At 36.9% G+C, this 16,938-nt stretch overlaps 2 protein-coding genes across 6 annotated transcripts in view; one reads left to right on the forward strand and one right to left on the reverse strand.

Annotated features, from left to right (window-relative positions):
- The window catches only part of NLRC3 (NLR family CARD domain containing 3), a 65,543-nt gene extending 62,757 nt beyond the window's left edge, over positions 1-2,786 (forward strand). For both annotated transcript variants that reach the window (XM_012543138.3, XM_031945619.1), the window contains one exon: positions 1,433-2,786. In XM_012543138.3, the coding sequence (XP_012398592.1) occupies positions 1,433-1,523 (91 nt within the window). In that variant the 3' untranslated portion in view covers positions 1,524-2,786. The remainder of the gene's footprint in view (positions 1-1,432) is intronic.
- Positions 2,787-7,620: 4,834 nt separating this feature from the next.
- CLUAP1 (clusterin associated protein 1) overlaps positions 7,621-16,938 on the reverse strand; it is a 39,284-nt gene continuing 29,966 nt past the window's right edge. For 2 of the 4 annotated variants that reach the window (XM_031945620.1, XM_012543134.3), the window contains exons 10-13: positions 14,141-14,248; positions 13,658-13,687; positions 11,931-11,986; positions 7,621-7,978 (exon numbers count right to left, since the gene is read on the reverse strand). In XM_031945620.1, coding sequence (XP_031801480.1) covers positions 7,829-7,978; positions 11,931-11,986; positions 13,658-13,687; positions 14,141-14,248 — 344 coding nt within the window. In that variant the 3' untranslated portion in view covers positions 7,621-7,828. The remainder of the gene's footprint in view (positions 7,979-11,930; positions 11,987-13,657; positions 13,688-14,140; positions 14,249-16,938) is intronic. The other 2 variants (XM_031945621.1, XM_012543135.3) reach the window with 1 other exon arrangement.

Raw genomic sequence — 16,938 nt, forward strand, 5'->3', positions numbered from 1 at the left:
GATATTAGGGATTTTTAGCCTGGTGAAGAAAGCAGAGGGGTGGGAGTTTAAAGTTATTGTCAAATATTTGAAGGGTTGTCATGTGAAAGACTTATCTTTTGTTGCTTCAATGGGCAGAAGTAAGAGCAATGGTTCAGTGATAGTGGAATTGACGGGCTCAATATGAGGAAGAAGTTTCCAGCAGTGTCTAGATAACCTGTCCAAGGATGCTATAAAACAGGGGTTCTTAATCTTAAATTCCATGTATATATTTTGAGAATCTTTTAACTCAGATGAGAAAAATTATATCTTATTTTTGCTAACCTTTTAACTTTTTTCTTTTCCAAATCCATTAGTTTTTAATATTCACCTTGGCAAAACCTTGTGTTCCAAATTTTTCTCTTTCTTTACCCCCTCCCCCCAAGATAATGAGCAATTTTATATATAACAATTTTTTATCATTTTTAATTTTATGCTAATTTAATTTTAATTTTAAAATTGTTTTTATTTTTATTTTTTAATATGCTAAAAAAATTTAATTATGCTAAAAAGGGATCCATAGACTTCATCAGACTGCCAAAGGGGTTCTGATATACACAAAAAAAGCTAATTCCTGATGTAAAGGGATTTTAAAACTTGGTGGGAGGTTAAATTTGGTGACTAGTTACTTTCAAGTCTAGGTTTCTATGATGGCCTCTTCTTCAGTGGAGGCCCTGGCCAACTGGTTTGCAAACCTTTACTAAAGGATGTAGATCTCAAAGTTTGAAAGGGAAATGGTCATTGGGATTGGCTTGCCTTGGTAATTGCCCTTGCAATCTGGCCTTCTACTCCCACCATTCTGAAATAGCTAAGAATCAAGATTATTCAAGACTTCTTTGACCTCATTATCATGCATTCTGTGAACTACCCTTCCTTCTAATCACACTTTCCTGGCCCTGGGACATGACTCTCTCATGGTTCTCTAACAGGGTACTTCTCTCCTTCTCTTCCCCCCTTCATTGTGTGTGGTCCCCAAGGTTCTGTCCTTGATCTTTTTATCTACACTTTTTTCCTACTGATCACATTAACCCTTGTGAATTTGTTTCTCGTTTCTATCCAAACTCCCAAATTTATGTGTTGCCACTGCAAACCTGCACTGTCACCGGCCGACAGGATGCTTCCATCTCAGCGCAACATGTCCCCAACTTCTTTTCCCTACGTCCTACCCCCTTCCCTTCTTTTTCTGTTGACAGCCCCACCATCCTTGCAATTACTCAGGGTCACCACTTTGGTATCATCTTAGGACTCTCCCTGACCCTTTGATCAGGTGTCAAGGCACCTTTAAAGGGGGGTATGGTGCTATTATCTTCAACCTAGCATGCTGCGCATTTGACTGATAATGAAGTTAGCATAAGGTTGCGCTATGGTCTTTTGATACAAGTTTTGATTGCTATCCAAATATACTCTTTTTCAGTCTCCAGGGAAACCACATCGGAGAATCAGGTGCCAGGATGATCTCAGAAGCCATCAAGACAAATGCCCCAGATTGTATTGTTGAAATGTGAGCCATAATTTCTGATGGAACTTTCTGCTGGACTGAGCAGAACAGGGAAGAAATCAAGCAGGAAATCTGGATAAGATTATTTAAACAAGTGGTAGTCTGAAGGTCAGTGCTAGCAGGAATGAGCTTATTGATCCTATGGATGCAGTTTCAAAGAGAGGTTATCATCTACCTCTAGAACGGAGTACAGGAATAGCAATGACTAATAAAACTGCATAAACAGGGTGAATTCTTGCACGGATAGGCTCTGGGATTGTGATTTAAGGGTTCAGCTACTTTAATAATAGAAGAAGCTGGTTGGCCATGAATAAACGTTAACACTGTTAAAAAATCAACCTGACATGTAGCAGAGGAAACATTCCTTGATTCTTCCAAATACCACAAGTCTCTCAATTCCTCAAGAAACATGGAAAAACCATTTTGACATGGGTTGTAAGGCTTTGGAGACAAAAAATACTGGCATTTTCCCCAATTTTCCATCACACCAGCCAGTATTAAGCAAATTCTTCAAAGATAAATGCAGGTGACCTAGTGGACTGCAAACTCAGTATATGTCAGCAATGTGATATGGCAATAGGAAAAAAATTGATTTTGTTCTGCCTTATTAGCAGAACAAAGATGGTACTAAGTCTGACACACTCAGGGTCAGATGATATCTGAAATATTCAACCAAGTTCTTGGTGCCATATTTTATAAAATTTTATCATTTTATAATGGGAAATTTAAAACATGTCCAGAGCTTAGTATAAGCAGGATGATTTTTTTAAAACCTCCCAGCTCTTTTGGGGGGGGTTCAGAAGATCTAAGATTTCATGTGTGTGTAAACCTTCTACAAACTAAATCATTTGTAATTTAAGAGCCTTAGACCCTATCTGGAAGTCTTTCAGATGAACTTTTTTCAACAGCCAAAAGAGTTGTCACTTTAGACAATGTGCTTGCCCTGCTGGTTTGGAGAAATGCCTGAGTTTTTGCTTTTTTCTTTCCAGAGCTCCACAAGTAACCACTGCTTTGTAACTAAACCCCTCCTCATTCTTCTCCTAAATGCGGGGTTTTTCTATTTTAGAATTCTATAATTTTGATTTATCACACTATGGGAATATATGATGTGTTGTGTCCTGCTTTCTAGAGCCCCCAGGTTGGGGTAACAAAATTTACCATTGCTTTCTAAAGCCCCCACACCGGGGTGATTTAAATATCCTGCTTTCTAGAGCCCCCAAGTTAGGATGACAAAATGTACTGTGCTTTCTAGAGCCCCCACACCGGGGTGATTAAAATATCCTGCTTTCTAGAGCCCCCAAGTTAGGGTGACAAAATGTACTGTGCTTTCTAGAGCCCCCACACCGGGGTGATTAAAATATCCTGCTTTCTAGAGCCCCCAAGTTGGGGTGACAAAATGTACTGTGCTTTCTAGAGCCCCCACACCGGGGTGATTATACCTTCCTAGTGGAGAAGTGATGAGGCGGGACTCCTGAGGATGGTGGAAAAATAGAGTTCATTTAGTTCAAGGACTTTCCCCTTTTTATACCCTCATACCCTTATGTAACAAAAACACTGAGCATGCACCCAGTATATACTACACACATAGGACCACATAACTTGCTATTATGTGTAGATTGTCACCTAGTATCGCTGTGCTTCAATCTCAACACAGGTTGTCACACTGTCCCGATTTCTCAGGAAGGCCGAGAGCCCTCAAGGGAGATGGGGAGCCAAACCAGACGTTGTCAGCAGGTTCCCTCTGGGCTGAAAGGCCTTATACCTCACCTAGAGGGTCACTGTCTGTGACCTTCTACAATGATATGTTAAAATGTAACAATAATGAAAATTTATTGGGCCTCAATAGATCACAATAGATCCACCACTAGAAACCTCTATAGCAAAGGCTGCTGGGAAAAAAGAATCAAAAAAAGACACTTCAGATTAATCCATCAAATCAATGAGAATGACTGTGTATGAAGACTATAAAATGATACTCATTTTTAGTTTGAACAGGAAATCATTAGGGCTGTAATATAGAGCAAGTACAAAAAACATGTCAACCTGCTCAGATTTTCCTAACTGCCACCAAAGGACACTGGTATTATAATCAACAAGTCTCTTTTTACAAGATTTTGGCAGAAAATGTTACTTGGGTCTTCAAAGTGGTTATACTTTAGTCATATAATATAAATGACAATCCTGGCTTGAGAGTCATAATACTCGGCCATCTCTTCTTTTTGCCACAGCATTCTTTTTTTAAAAAATTATTTTATTGATATTTTGTTTTACCATAACAATTCCAAAAAAAGTTACCTAACCCTTAAAAAATGATTAAGCAAAACTGCCTAATGTAGCTTAGACAGCACATGACTTTGTTTCTATAATTTACCATTTCTAAATAAAAAGAATAAAAAGAGCTCTAACATCAGGCATCTGGAAACACTATTTTGTTTCATATAAATCCTTCAAAATCTTTCCTTACAGTGTAAAAATATTTCATTACAATCATAGGCCACAGTTTAACTATTCCCCAACTGATAAGACATAATTTATTTCTAGATTTTTCTTACTATAAAGAATGCCATGAATATTTATTTTAGTACCAATGAGATCTTTCAATTCTAGGAAAAAACTGAATATAAATCTAGTAACAGGATTACTTTCTAGATTGAACTTTAATAATTTTTTCTTGTATAATTGTAAATATTTTCCCATAAAGGTTGAATAATTTACAGTTTCACTCATTGTTATCAGTGTGTCTTTCTTACTACAGCTCAAATGATTATTTTCATTTGCTGCCATTTTTGGCAATTTGATGGTTGGAAGGAGATACTTCAGTTGATACTACGCTCAAGATTAATTTTATTATTCTCTTATTCCTTTCTTTTCTCAGGACTACTGAGTTATCCTTTAGATAATGTTCTAAGGAACTGCTCTTAAATACAGAAGCTAATATTTGATCATCAGCTGGTCCCAGATAAAAAAACCAAATGTTTTCATTAAAATAAAAGGTGCATAAAAGATGTTATTTAAAAAAACCCTAGTGCTTACATGATAACTTAAAAATAAAATCCTTTCATTTTCTGAACAATTGGTGTAAACACAAAAAATTATTCTGTATGATACTTGCAAATATAAATGTTTAGGTAGAATGATTTTATTAAAAAATTACATATTGTAGAGCAATGCATACAAACAGCCTAAGAAGAAAAAAAGTTAGCATGGGTATATTTTAGGTCCCAGAACACCGCGTCCTTAAAAGTACCAGCACATTCCCTGCTTTCTCCTAAAAGCTAACTAACTAACAAGCCATTCTTGTTAACAACCAAGATGTCAGGGTTGACTTATCATCACTTAAGACATTTGGTTTTGAGTTGTTTTTCCTAGAGTAGAGTTAAGCTGTTTTGCTCTTATGGCAAACATCACATATTTGTTGATTGACGAGTAAATTCAACTTAACAGGAATCTATTTAGTACCAATTATGTGCAAGACATTGTACCAGGAAAATAGTTAGGGTGACAAAATGTAATACTTCTTGCCCTCAACAAACTTCTTATAATCCCGCAGCTATGAACAAAGCAAAACTAATTGGCCCAACAAGAATCACATTCACAATATTGGTCTCAGCTTCCCATCCTCAACAGTTATGACTAATAGGTGTGTTATGAAGGATAATACATTATTATTTAAAAGTGTCTTAAGAGTTTCTCCCATGGAAGGATACTACTCAGATAGGTATATATTATTACTATGGGTTTTCATGGTTACAGATAAGGCTTTTTGATATTGGTGTCAAACTACAGATTTATCTTAAGGGATTTACCGTGTTTTATGCTCCTTAAGAAAAAAGTGCTATATAGGATTTGGGTGGTGGGTGTTTTTTTTTTTTTGTAATTATTGTTTCTGGTATTATAACCACATTTTAAAGTCAGGCCAGAGTCTTGCAGGTATATAAGCTATATTCTAGCTTCAGCATTTTTGGAAAATGTCATTAACTCTTTGAAACCAATTAAATTCCATGAAAGAAAAATATAACTTCCAAGATGTCTAACAAACTCTGGCTCGTACATTGCATGTCAACTATTTCTACTGAGTATATCTTTTTCAAACTGTAGAGATGGTATTTAGGAAAAAGTTGTGCAGAGAGCCCTGGACTGAAGGTTAAACCACCTTGTTCTCAAATCTCAGCCCTACCATTTATTAAGTCAGTGTGTGACCTTGGGCAAAATCTCTTTCCAATGTGTGATGAGGGGATTAGACCAAATTATCTTTCAGTTGCGCTTTTTTTTTTTTTTATTCAATCAGTCTAGATTGCCATACAGGCTCCTAAAATTTTTAGAATTCCCATATTAGTCACATGGAAATCTTGTATAACAATGTATTATTTACTAATGGTAAACTATTATCATGCCTAATCTATAAATGAATTAAAACTCAGCAAAGTCAAGCAATTTGTTCACTATTAAATGACTAATAAGTGGTAGAGGTGGCTGGGTGCACTTTTAGGAGTGGGCGCAGAACTGGGGCCAAGTAGTTTCAGTGGCCAAAAAGAAAAATCATTTAATTGGTTGTTTAACTGCGTTTCTTTAATGTCAAGCCTTTTTCTTGCCAGAAAGAAGCAATCTCCTAGCATGGGAGAGAGAGTGCTGAGACAAAGAGTCAAGAGACCCGGCCTTTAGGTCCTAATTTCTATCTCACTAGTCTAGGCCATGGGGACCTCAGTTCTCTCCATCTGTGAAATGAAGTTGGACAAAATAATCCCTAAGGTCTCTTCCACCTCAAATCCTTTTAAAAAAGATTATTTTATCAAGTGCTTAACACTGAACAACATAATACGACCAGACCAACTAAATTTGCTTACTAGCAATTTATATTTTAAATCAATTAAGAACCATAATTTTTCAATCATTCCCATTAAGTCTTCAGTAGGATTCTTTGTTGGTCCACTCATTCTTATTCACTCTTCTTCTTCTATGTTTCTGATTAATGTGTAGTTCATTTTTCTGATGGTGGGACAGTTTTTTATAACTTTGTATTATTTCAAATGTTTGTGTGATTTTATTTTCATTAGTCTGAATCGGTTTGTAGTGTTCCATTCCAATCCATATCTTAATTTAACTATTCCACCTGTGGTCATGCATTTAGATTGTTTCCCCTTTTTGAGATTACATATAATGCTACAAAAAAATCATTGTTTTTTTTTTTGGTTTGGTTGGTTTTTTTGCTTCTTACAACACTGATTCAGGAGTTATCATCAATAGTATTAATAGGTTAAAGAATATGACCATTTTGTAACTTTTATTATATACTGCTAGGTAACTCTCTAAAAAAAATTCTATTGAATTTTGCAGATCTACAATTCCATTGCTGGTGTTTTAGATTTACTTCTGAGTAATCTCCAGATCTCAGGGAAATGAAAAATCTAGCTCAAGATATACAAATTTAACTGGAAAAAAAAGAGATATATGATGAAAAGGTGGTCCTGGTTGCCTTGGGAACATGATCTTTTCCAGAAATAAGTGTATTGAAAAGGAAGTGAAGAAAAAAAAACTACAGCCTAATATAAAGGCTTTCAGGTGTCTTTCTCATTTTTAAGGATGTTTTATAAGAATGGAAAGTAACCTATAAAATATAATAATAAAATAAAGGAAAGAGTGTGGTATAGCAGAAAAAGCACTGAATTAGATGGAATTCAAGAAACCTGAGTATTCTGCTCAAGAACTCTAGAGCCACACACAAGTCACAGCCTTTCTTCATCTCAATCTCATTTTTTACAAAATTTTAGTTGTATAAGATGAACTCAAAGGTCTTTTCCAGCTCTAACATTCTATGACTCTGTGACTGAAATGTTAAAAAAAAATGTTTATTTAAGAAAATTCAAAACTTGATACAGAGAACACACAGAGAATTTTAAAATTTAAAAGACCAACCCTAAAAATTGGTATGTTGCCAGAGTGTTCTAAAAACCACGTGAAAGCAGCAAACACGGAGGATAGCTATTCTTGGGATGGTTCCTAAGATCTGACTTGTAGCACAGTGGTATTAGTCATGTTTCTTTTCTCTTTGTGGTTTGGTGGACCTTTATGTACCTCCTTTATGATATGAAATAATCAAGAAATCCTGTGTTCCAAAAATATATTCCAAAAACCTTGGTGGTATTTTGGTTCCTGTTTAAACCTCATGAACTCTAAGCAAAAGAGGATACAGCTTGAACACCTTCAATAATGATCAACTAATTTAGTTAAAATAATGGATATTACTTTCCCAAACATCTCACCACAGATTTACCTATGTTGTGTTTAATTTACATAGGGGCCAGAAGGAGTAAGCTAGAAATCATTGTCACTCTCATCCAGCGGCTCAGGTTTCCGGGCCCTACGATTTGGCTTAGTTGGGGAGAGAGCTATGCTTTCATCTTCCAGATCATCATCATCATCTTCATCATCTTCCATATCAATTTCACTGTCCTCTGAATCTTCCTGCAATAAGAGATAGTAAATGTAACTTGACACCATCTACTTCTTAGCTACTTAAGAAATTAAAAACCAACCACCATTTTCCTAGCAATTCAGAAGAAAAAGGTATTGCTTGGCACAGCACAAAACTAGTCAGGCCCAGACATAGATGTCTATTTATTAAGTCTCTATTAATAATATTGTCTTCAGCTGTCAATTTCCAGACCTATGTAACCTGGTACAAATCGAATTTCCTTTTGATATATAACGCCATGGCTTTTAGCCAACTGTCCCTAGAACTTATTTCTTGGGACTCAAATAAATATTTTTGAGGTCTCAGTTTCCTCCTCAATAAAATGAGGATAAAATCTTCACTTTTTCACAGACCAATTGTGGGGACAATGTGTAAACTATAAAGTGCAGCAAAAATGAGAATATATTTTATTATCTGTTGATAAAAGAAGGGAAATGAGAGCATGTTCACTTTTCATTCCTGTTAAGACTTAGGGAAGAGAGGAGAACATGGAAAGTGGTTATGAGATACAGAGTAAAAGAGAAGTTTAACTCTTTCTGGTCTGTGGGAGAGGACAACAGTTTACCGAAAAGATGTATAGGTTGTTGGACCTATTTTGAGTATATGATATATATGTAAAGTTCTTTGCAAACCTTCAAGCACTTCCTAGATGTTGGCTAGTACTATTATCAGTACTGTCACTGAATGAATGGAAGACAGGAGAACATATGGGATAACAGTATACATATATATTCTGGACCAGCCTAGGCCTACGTGAGTTTATAATGCAATCATATATGCACATGAAGGCAAAAAAGGGCTAATTAGTACCTCCAGACCACCTCCAATTCTTTCACTAGACTTTGCTATTTCTACAGTGGAATCTTTATCTTCCTAGTCTTCAAATGAGATAAATATAAGTAAAGGACTTTGTAGACCTCAAAGGTGCTGTTTAGTTGCTATTGTCTATTATTCCAGGCCTAAAACTGGAGTTATTTTCTACTCTTCATCCCAACTTCATCTTAATTCACCTCCATCAGGCAGCAAATCAATCCTTCTACTACTGTTGTGTTCCTCAGCCGTCCCTTCTTTTCCATGCTCACTGCTAATTTCCTAACTTATCACTTCACATTTTGATTTACTAAAATGCTCAAACTGATCTTCCTGTCTTCATCCAATACCACACACTATTAAATAAATGTTGGGACTGGGGCAGCTAGGTGGTACAGTGGAGAGAGCCCCAGCCCTGAAGTCAGGAGGACCTGAATTCAAATCTAACTTCAGACACTTAACACTTCCTGGCTGTGTGACCCTGGCCAAGTTACTTAACCTCAACTGCCTCAGCAAAAATAGATAGATAGATAGATAGATAGATAGATAGACAGACAGATAGATCATTCTTGGGATCTAAACATAAGTCAACACTTTGCTTAAAAACTTTCAATCCTGTCCTACTGCCTCTCTGTCCAAGGTTAGCCTCGCTATCAAGGTTTCCCTAGATTTGGCTCCAATTTAGCTATCATCTTCTACTCCAGTCAAATCAGTCACACCATTACTCCCAGATCAAACATATTTTTTTCTTTACATCTCTCCTGGTGTGATTTCCCACTAACAATGCCTTTGCTCCTTTCTAAGGCCCAACTCAGATCTTACTGGTCCCTTTCTCCCTTCTCAAACTTCATCCCTTCCCCCGACATCTTTCATTTCCTCTTTCTGAGGGCAGTGGTCATGTTTCCACCTTTCCTGATAGGCCCCAGCATTTAGCATCGTGCCTGTACTATTCATTAGGTACTTAATGGGTTCTCTCATTTATTATCAAATTGTTGGGCCTCTGTCTCTTCATTTGCATGACTTCTGAGGATTTTCTATACTTATAAATCTATGGTACTGTGACCCTGTGTCAAGGTTCATTGTTTTCATCACCACAAGACTATAATCATGTCTTGTACCTTATTTTACTATTAGTATGTATAGTATTCAGCACAGTTCCTCATTTAAAGTAAGAAGTCAATAATGTGAGATGAAGAGGATGACCTTTATCACCCTGGGCCACCTAGGACTAGACAAATCTTGCAAAGTCCTGCTTTCCGCACTAACAGAAACAACTGCCTCTCCTGAGGCAGGGACAAGAAGAGCGTTTTAGTGAGGGATCTGATACTCGGACCAGAGAAGTTAGTTCTCCTTTTTGGGGGAAGAGGTTCCTCTAAATGTCCAAAGCTCTTCTTTTATATACTTCCCATCAAAAGACAGGGGTTGGACCTAAGATTTCATTGATGGAGGGAGTTCTACCAATGCTGCTCAAGTCTTAGAGTTGCTTGGATCACTGAGGTTACATCACTTTCCCGGGGTCACAGAGTCAGTTTCTCAGAGGAGGGACTCAAACCCAGGCTTTTGCAGGCTAGCCTTCTATCCCCTGTGCCAGAGATGTCAAAGACACAGGCTGTGGACTGCATGAGACCTGAATCAGATTAAAACGTAATTGGGACATATTTAACAAAAGAAATAAAAATACAGGGGACAGCTAAGTGGTGCAGTGAGTAGAGCACTGGCCCTGAAGTCAGGAGGACCTGAGTTCAAATCTGGCCTCAGACACTTAATATTTCCTAGCTATGAAACTCTGGGCAAGTCATTTAACCCCAACTGCCTCAGCAAAAATATACAACAAAACATAGATGATGTTACTACTTGGTTTTTAAAGTTGATATGTGGCTCACAGAGATTCTGATGTCTGTTTGAATGGCCCCCATTTCTCTTTGAGTTCCACCCCCGCCCCTCAGCCCACACCACTGGCTCCTCTTGTAGCAACTGTCATTGGAGAATAGTTATCTGGGCACATGCCATCTACCATGACGCTATTGAAGGTAGATATTGAGCATCATTTTCTATGTACCACCCTGCCAGACAGTGGCTTCAGGTAAAAGATGCTCAGTATTAATGCAAAGCATTACAGGGGGTACCGAGACCAAAAAGAATCACTGCTCCAAAGGCAATTTTGGTATAATGATGAAGGTTACAAGGTTATACTGCTAAAGGTGCAAGTAAATTATTATTCAGTGAGCATTTTCTATAGGAAATTTTTTTTGTTGGGAATTCAAACAACAAGCAAATATAGTCCCTATCCTAAGACCTCCATTCTAGGGATATAAGGTCCATACAGGAGAGATGGAAGGTAATCCTAGAGAAGAGCCTAATTAGCAGAGTTTGGTAGAAAGTTAGGAATTCTAATAGGGAGAGGAAAGGAAGAGAAAGAATGGGAGAGAGCCAGTGCCATGAGCATGGAGATGGAATAGGAGATGGAACTCTATGGGTGAAGAGCAGCAAGTAGGCCAGTATGGCTGTATGTCACAATGTGTGGAGAACAGAAATGTATAATAGGACTGGAAAGGTGGGAACTTGCATTCTTCTGATTCCAGAGAGCTTTATCCCAGTCTTTTGAGAGAGTTGTTTAGCAAAGCTAGAATTCCTCCCCAACCCTGAAATAAATGAATGAATGGATAACCTGTAAAAAGAAAGGTAGCTACTTGAGGGCAAAGGCCATTTTTGTTTTGTTTTTGTATCCTACTACCTAGTACATTGTAGAAAACTAATAAATATCCATAAAATTGCATTAAATTGGTTTCTTGCTGTTATAATTTAAGCACTGTCCTAAGTTGGGGCTGTTTCCATCTGTGGAGAGTGAGAATGGAACCACTAGTAAGCCAACAAGTGGGGCAACTGTGCTTGTTTGAAAAATTAAAGATCAAATATTAATAAGCAAACAATACATCATGTGCCATTGAAGAAAAATTTCACCAGAGGTAAGGTAACCAGCTTTGCTAAGAATAATCTCTAGTCAAACTTACCAAACTCATCATTCAATCTAGATGGCTAATATAGCTTCTGAGTTTTCTATTCTTATGAGGCCAGGCCATGCATTTTAATAGTATAGAAAATCAGGATGTGGTAGGATTAGTTTAAACTTACATCATCATCAGTTTCTCCACCTTGCATTGTACCCACGATGCGTTTGTTGGGTCTTCCTAAAGAGAAAAGATCATCAAGAAATAATGAAAATTTACTAGTTCTTAGAAATGAATTCTAACAAAGACAAGACAGAAAATAAATTCTGGGATCTATGTTGCCAAAAAATAGCCCCACTTTGTTGTCATGCCATCTAATAATCTAACAGGTTTCTTTTTCCTTGTTGTCTGAAGTTTTTTCCTCAACATTGGTTGCCTTTAGTTTTTGCAAGTGCAGAGCTTTGCATATAGTATTATGCTTATCAAATATTTGCTGAATGGCTTTAACTGTTGGAAGTCTCATCTTTCCCTGTGAACTAAGATGCCTTTTCTGAATTGGTCCTGACTAAGCATTAGGCCCAACCCTAACTCTATCCCTATGTCTTCCTCATTAATATCACTGTTTCTGAGAAAACACAAAGTTAAATGAAACATCATGAAACATAGTTTGGAAAGGTTAAAAGGAGACCAAGCTGTCATGGCAAGGAGCTCACAGTGTGTAATCCTAGAGAGCTTTATGCTTGCCTCTTCAGGGTGCTGTCTAGCATGCCTACCTCTCTCCCAAGCTCTGAAATGAGTAAATGAATAGATGACAGCTGGGATAACTAGGAAAAGTAAAAATATTTAGGAATATTAGAGTCAGGAAAAGCTGAAGTGGAATCCTGCCCAGGCACTTAATAACTGTGTGATTCTAGGTAAGTCACTTAACCTCTCTCAGTTTACTCATCTGCAAAATGGAGATAACATCACCCCCTACATCACAAATTGTGGGGATCAAATGAGATTTATAAAACATTTTCCCAACCTTAAAGTGCTACCCAAATACTTGCTATTACCATAGTTACTAATCATCCAAATTCTGTCCTAAAGGATTGATAGGATAATGTTTCAGTGAGGTTTTATAATATTATGAGGTAGTATGGTTACTTCAAATATATTGTAAAAAATTAACACTAGTTGGGGGCAATCAATGTTGTAGCTGTGCTGTAGTGTAATGGAGGAACAGGAGTCAGAGGCCAGCATTTAATTTGTGTTCTTTTCAGCATGTCACATTTCCTCTTATCATCTGTCCGGACCAATACAACATGATTCATTATTACATAGATCTGTACAGAACATAATTCAAAACATGCACCCAAAGATATGGGAGATAGTCAAAAGAGTACTGAATTTGGAGCTATGAAACCTGGATTCAGATACATTTAATACATTTGATCTCTGGCAAGTCACTCATTCTCTCAGGCCTTGGTTTCCTCCCCATAAAAAACAAGGGATCAGCCTTGCTAATTCTGAAAAATATCTTCTAATTCTAACCCTAGAATCCTCTGAATAGTCCAAATGTGGTATGCAGCAGTTGATTAATAGGCCTGTGGAGTATCTGGGAAGGCCAGAGTCGTGTGCTGACATCATTCCTACCTACAAGACTATCATGTGTGTCCCCTGCCCCTGAAAACAAGAATGTACTGACAGCACCAGGGGAGAGTTTAGGATATGCCCAGTTAGGAACCTCCCTCTAGCAAGAAGATCAAACAAATGCTCTGCAATTTATAAGCTTAGGGAGTTGCCTGGGGCACTGAGAAGAGGAGTCACTTGCTCAGGTCACACAGCCACTATATGTCAGAGGCAGGACTTACAGTCGGGTCTTCCTGACCCCAAGGCTCAACTATCTCTCTCTCCACCATGCCACGTTACCTTCAATGTTATCCTGGAGATGGGCCATGACTGTTTTAAAGACAGTGGAGCCCTAATTAGGAATTATTATTTATCAAAGAGACACAGACTACTGTATATTTCTGATTATTGTATATTCTGAAAGTTCCTAAAATGGGAAAATGTATCTTCTGCCACTGGAGGCTACATAGTCTAGAACAGGATTTAGGGAGAACAATTAATAAGCAGTTCATGGGCCAAATCAAGATAGGCGGCCTAGTAAATTTAGACCAAAAGTAGGCCTTCTAGGGCTCTAGATATACCCCTGACAGAGGGCAAGTCTTGGCTCTGTGATGGCAAGGGAAGGGGAAGGAGAATAAGCATTTATGAAATACTTCCTATGTCCTGGACACTGTGCTGAGCACTTTGCAAATATTTCATTTGGAAGTAGGAAACTTTTAAATCACTCCAGAATACTTCTCTTAACTAAGGGGCAAAAGTAAGTGGCAAAAAAAATCTAGGCACCTTGCATCAAAACTTCCATGGCTGTTCGTGGCTTTGATAATCTTCTCTCTTCCATTTCACTGTCAGATTCATCATCTTCTTGGATGTCTATGTCTGAATCATCATTACCTAGATAACAAAAATATTAAATGTTACAAAACAGTTATTTTATCTCCAGGCTCAAATCACAATCCATTAAGAAAGCTCAATATTCAAAAATAATTTGTACCTCTCAGCTTTTCCCCTGATCTGTGAGAACAAGAGCCTTTTTTTGGTTTGTTTTTGCCCATCAATGTTCAATAATGTTATACTCTTTTTCTGACTTTCAAAGCAGGGAAGAACATTGGTAAGACACACAGATGGGCTATGAGTAAACCATTTTGGGGGACAAACATCAATTTGTGGACATAGAATAATCTGTACCTGAAAGTACTGAACCTGTAAGGGTTAGGGCATTACAATAGGAACTGTTTTGACTGCAATGGAAAAAAATGTCTCATGCCTACTTTAGGAAGTTCCATGATCACAAATGTCTGTCTAGGGGAATGGCCTAGGTCTGGAAAGACAATCATCTCAAGATTTAAATGTGGCAATCCTGGTTCTCCATACCTCTACCTGGAAACTAATCTTAGGGTCTATTGACTGACTTTAACATTTTAAAAGACTAATAATTTTATCAGTAAGTTATCCCTTTTCCTGATATAGTGATATAGATTGAAATTCCTTCATGTCTTTTATATGATAGTTTCCAAACTGATGCTCCTAAAGAGTTTCACCTGGTAACCCAAATTCTGGTGCTGAGTTTCTCCAAAGTTAGCTAGGCTAATACATGAAGAGCAAATACAAAAGTTTTAACCAGCACTTAGCACAGAACTGGCATATAGTAGATGCCTACTGTCTATTAACTGATTTACTGATCTGATACAGACTTGTAACATACTTGCCAGAATTTGTGGTCTAGTATTATAGCTTTGGGAACTGAGGATTACTTCTAAACCACAATGAGGCCCCAGAGCAAACTCTGGGTGGGAGCAACTGATTACCATTGTGCAAAAAAAAAAAAAGTCTTTGTTCAGTCACTAAATATTGTACAATATGATGGAAAGATAATCATCAGCATTAATGTAAAGAAAATTAATCAAGTACTTCTCTTAGAATGCCTGATGTGAGGCCTGGCACATTAAGGGGTGTTAAGGTTGAGTTCCCTATTTTCTTCAATCACCAAGAAAATGTTCTTGTGCTCTGAGAAATAAGAATTAGGTCCAAAAACACTTTACTAACTTCCTGCAAAGATCTCAAAGCAATAAATTTAATTTTTATTCACAAATATGTAGAGAGCCCCGTCAGGAAGGGGAAGGGCTAACAGAAATGTTTTCCAGACTGGACAGGGTACCAGTGTTCCATTCATGCCTAGTTTTTACCACAATGCCTGACACATAGTAGATGCTTAATAAATTTTGATTAATGCCTATTACTATTTTCATATTCTTCCATCACCCATTTTTAAAAGAGACAGGCAAGTTTAGTTACAGGGTCTAAATCTACAATTGGAAGGGGTCTCAGAGACCAACCCTTTCATTTTAGAGATTTTTCCTCAGAAAAACAAGGCTTAGGGAAATGAAATGATTTGCCTAAACTCATACAAATAATACCAGATTTGAAGCCAATATAATGAACCCAGGTGAATAAATACTAATGATTAAATATAATTTTAAAAACTCAGTTTTACTTTTTATTTCAGCTAGCAAAATCCAGTAACAAAATCCAGTGTTATTATACTATTCAATAAAAACCAAAACCTACCCTGAACTCTTATCAAAATCACTATGTATTTTTTTGTTCTAATAATCATTATCTGTTGAAAAAACTAAACTTCAAATCAAACCATTAAAATCTTTGTATTTAAGGAAGCTAATTAAAATCAATATATGTATTTTTGTTGAAATCAATCATCAGTGTCATACATTAAACTGAAAAGCTGCAAAAATTAGACAATGTGAGCTATGTCCACTTTACACAGCTAATATTGTAGCAACTGAATTGTCTTTCACGTCTCTTCCAAGTCCAAAAAGTCTTAAAATAGTTTATCATTTTGATAATATATGCTCCAAAATGATACAACTCCATAGAGAGCCAAAGATACCACCTCCAAGATAAAGAACTGGGTCTAGAAAGCTGAATCTGCCACATGAAGAAGCTACAATGTAATAAAAGTTACAGTCACATTCACAAATTCCATAGCTATACTTCTATCATGCTTAGTAACATCAACCTCTTGGAGTTATAGAAAGATAATAAGTCCTTTAAAAGGGCTATGTAAATGTTAGCTGTTAGTATTATGGAATTCTTAGGTACCTGAGAAAGGTGATTAAAGCCTTAGCCAGCTCACTAGAACTGGAGAATGGATTGGGTAAGGATACGCTCATATATAGTGACAAAATGGAGATGGGCTAAAGAAACAAAATTTGTCTTGTAAATATCTAAACTGTTTCAAGAATTATGAGGACCTCTCTATCCCCTAAAATTCACACTCCACAAGCCTTTAAAAATATACATTTTCAGTCTTTCTTGACAAGTTTACTGGAATTGCCATTTTGCATGAATTTATGTAAAAGGTACTCAAAAGAATGTCATGTGTATCTGGGAAGGCTTAAATACTATAAGATGTCACCAGCATAAAAAGTAGAAAACTGCCTGGGCCTCTCTGGAAATCTACTCTCAAGTAGAATTGTTATCCCTGGAAAAGAAAATTATTTTTATCACTTCAAAAGTATCAAAAGCTAGAATTTTCTATTCTTGGATCTTTTCACAGGTTGTTT

Source organism: Sarcophilus harrisii, chromosome 1, assembly GCF_902635505.1.
Source record: "Sarcophilus harrisii chromosome 1, mSarHar1.11, whole genome shotgun sequence".
NCBI lineage: Eukaryota > Metazoa > Chordata > Mammalia > Dasyuromorphia > Dasyuridae > Sarcophilus > Sarcophilus harrisii.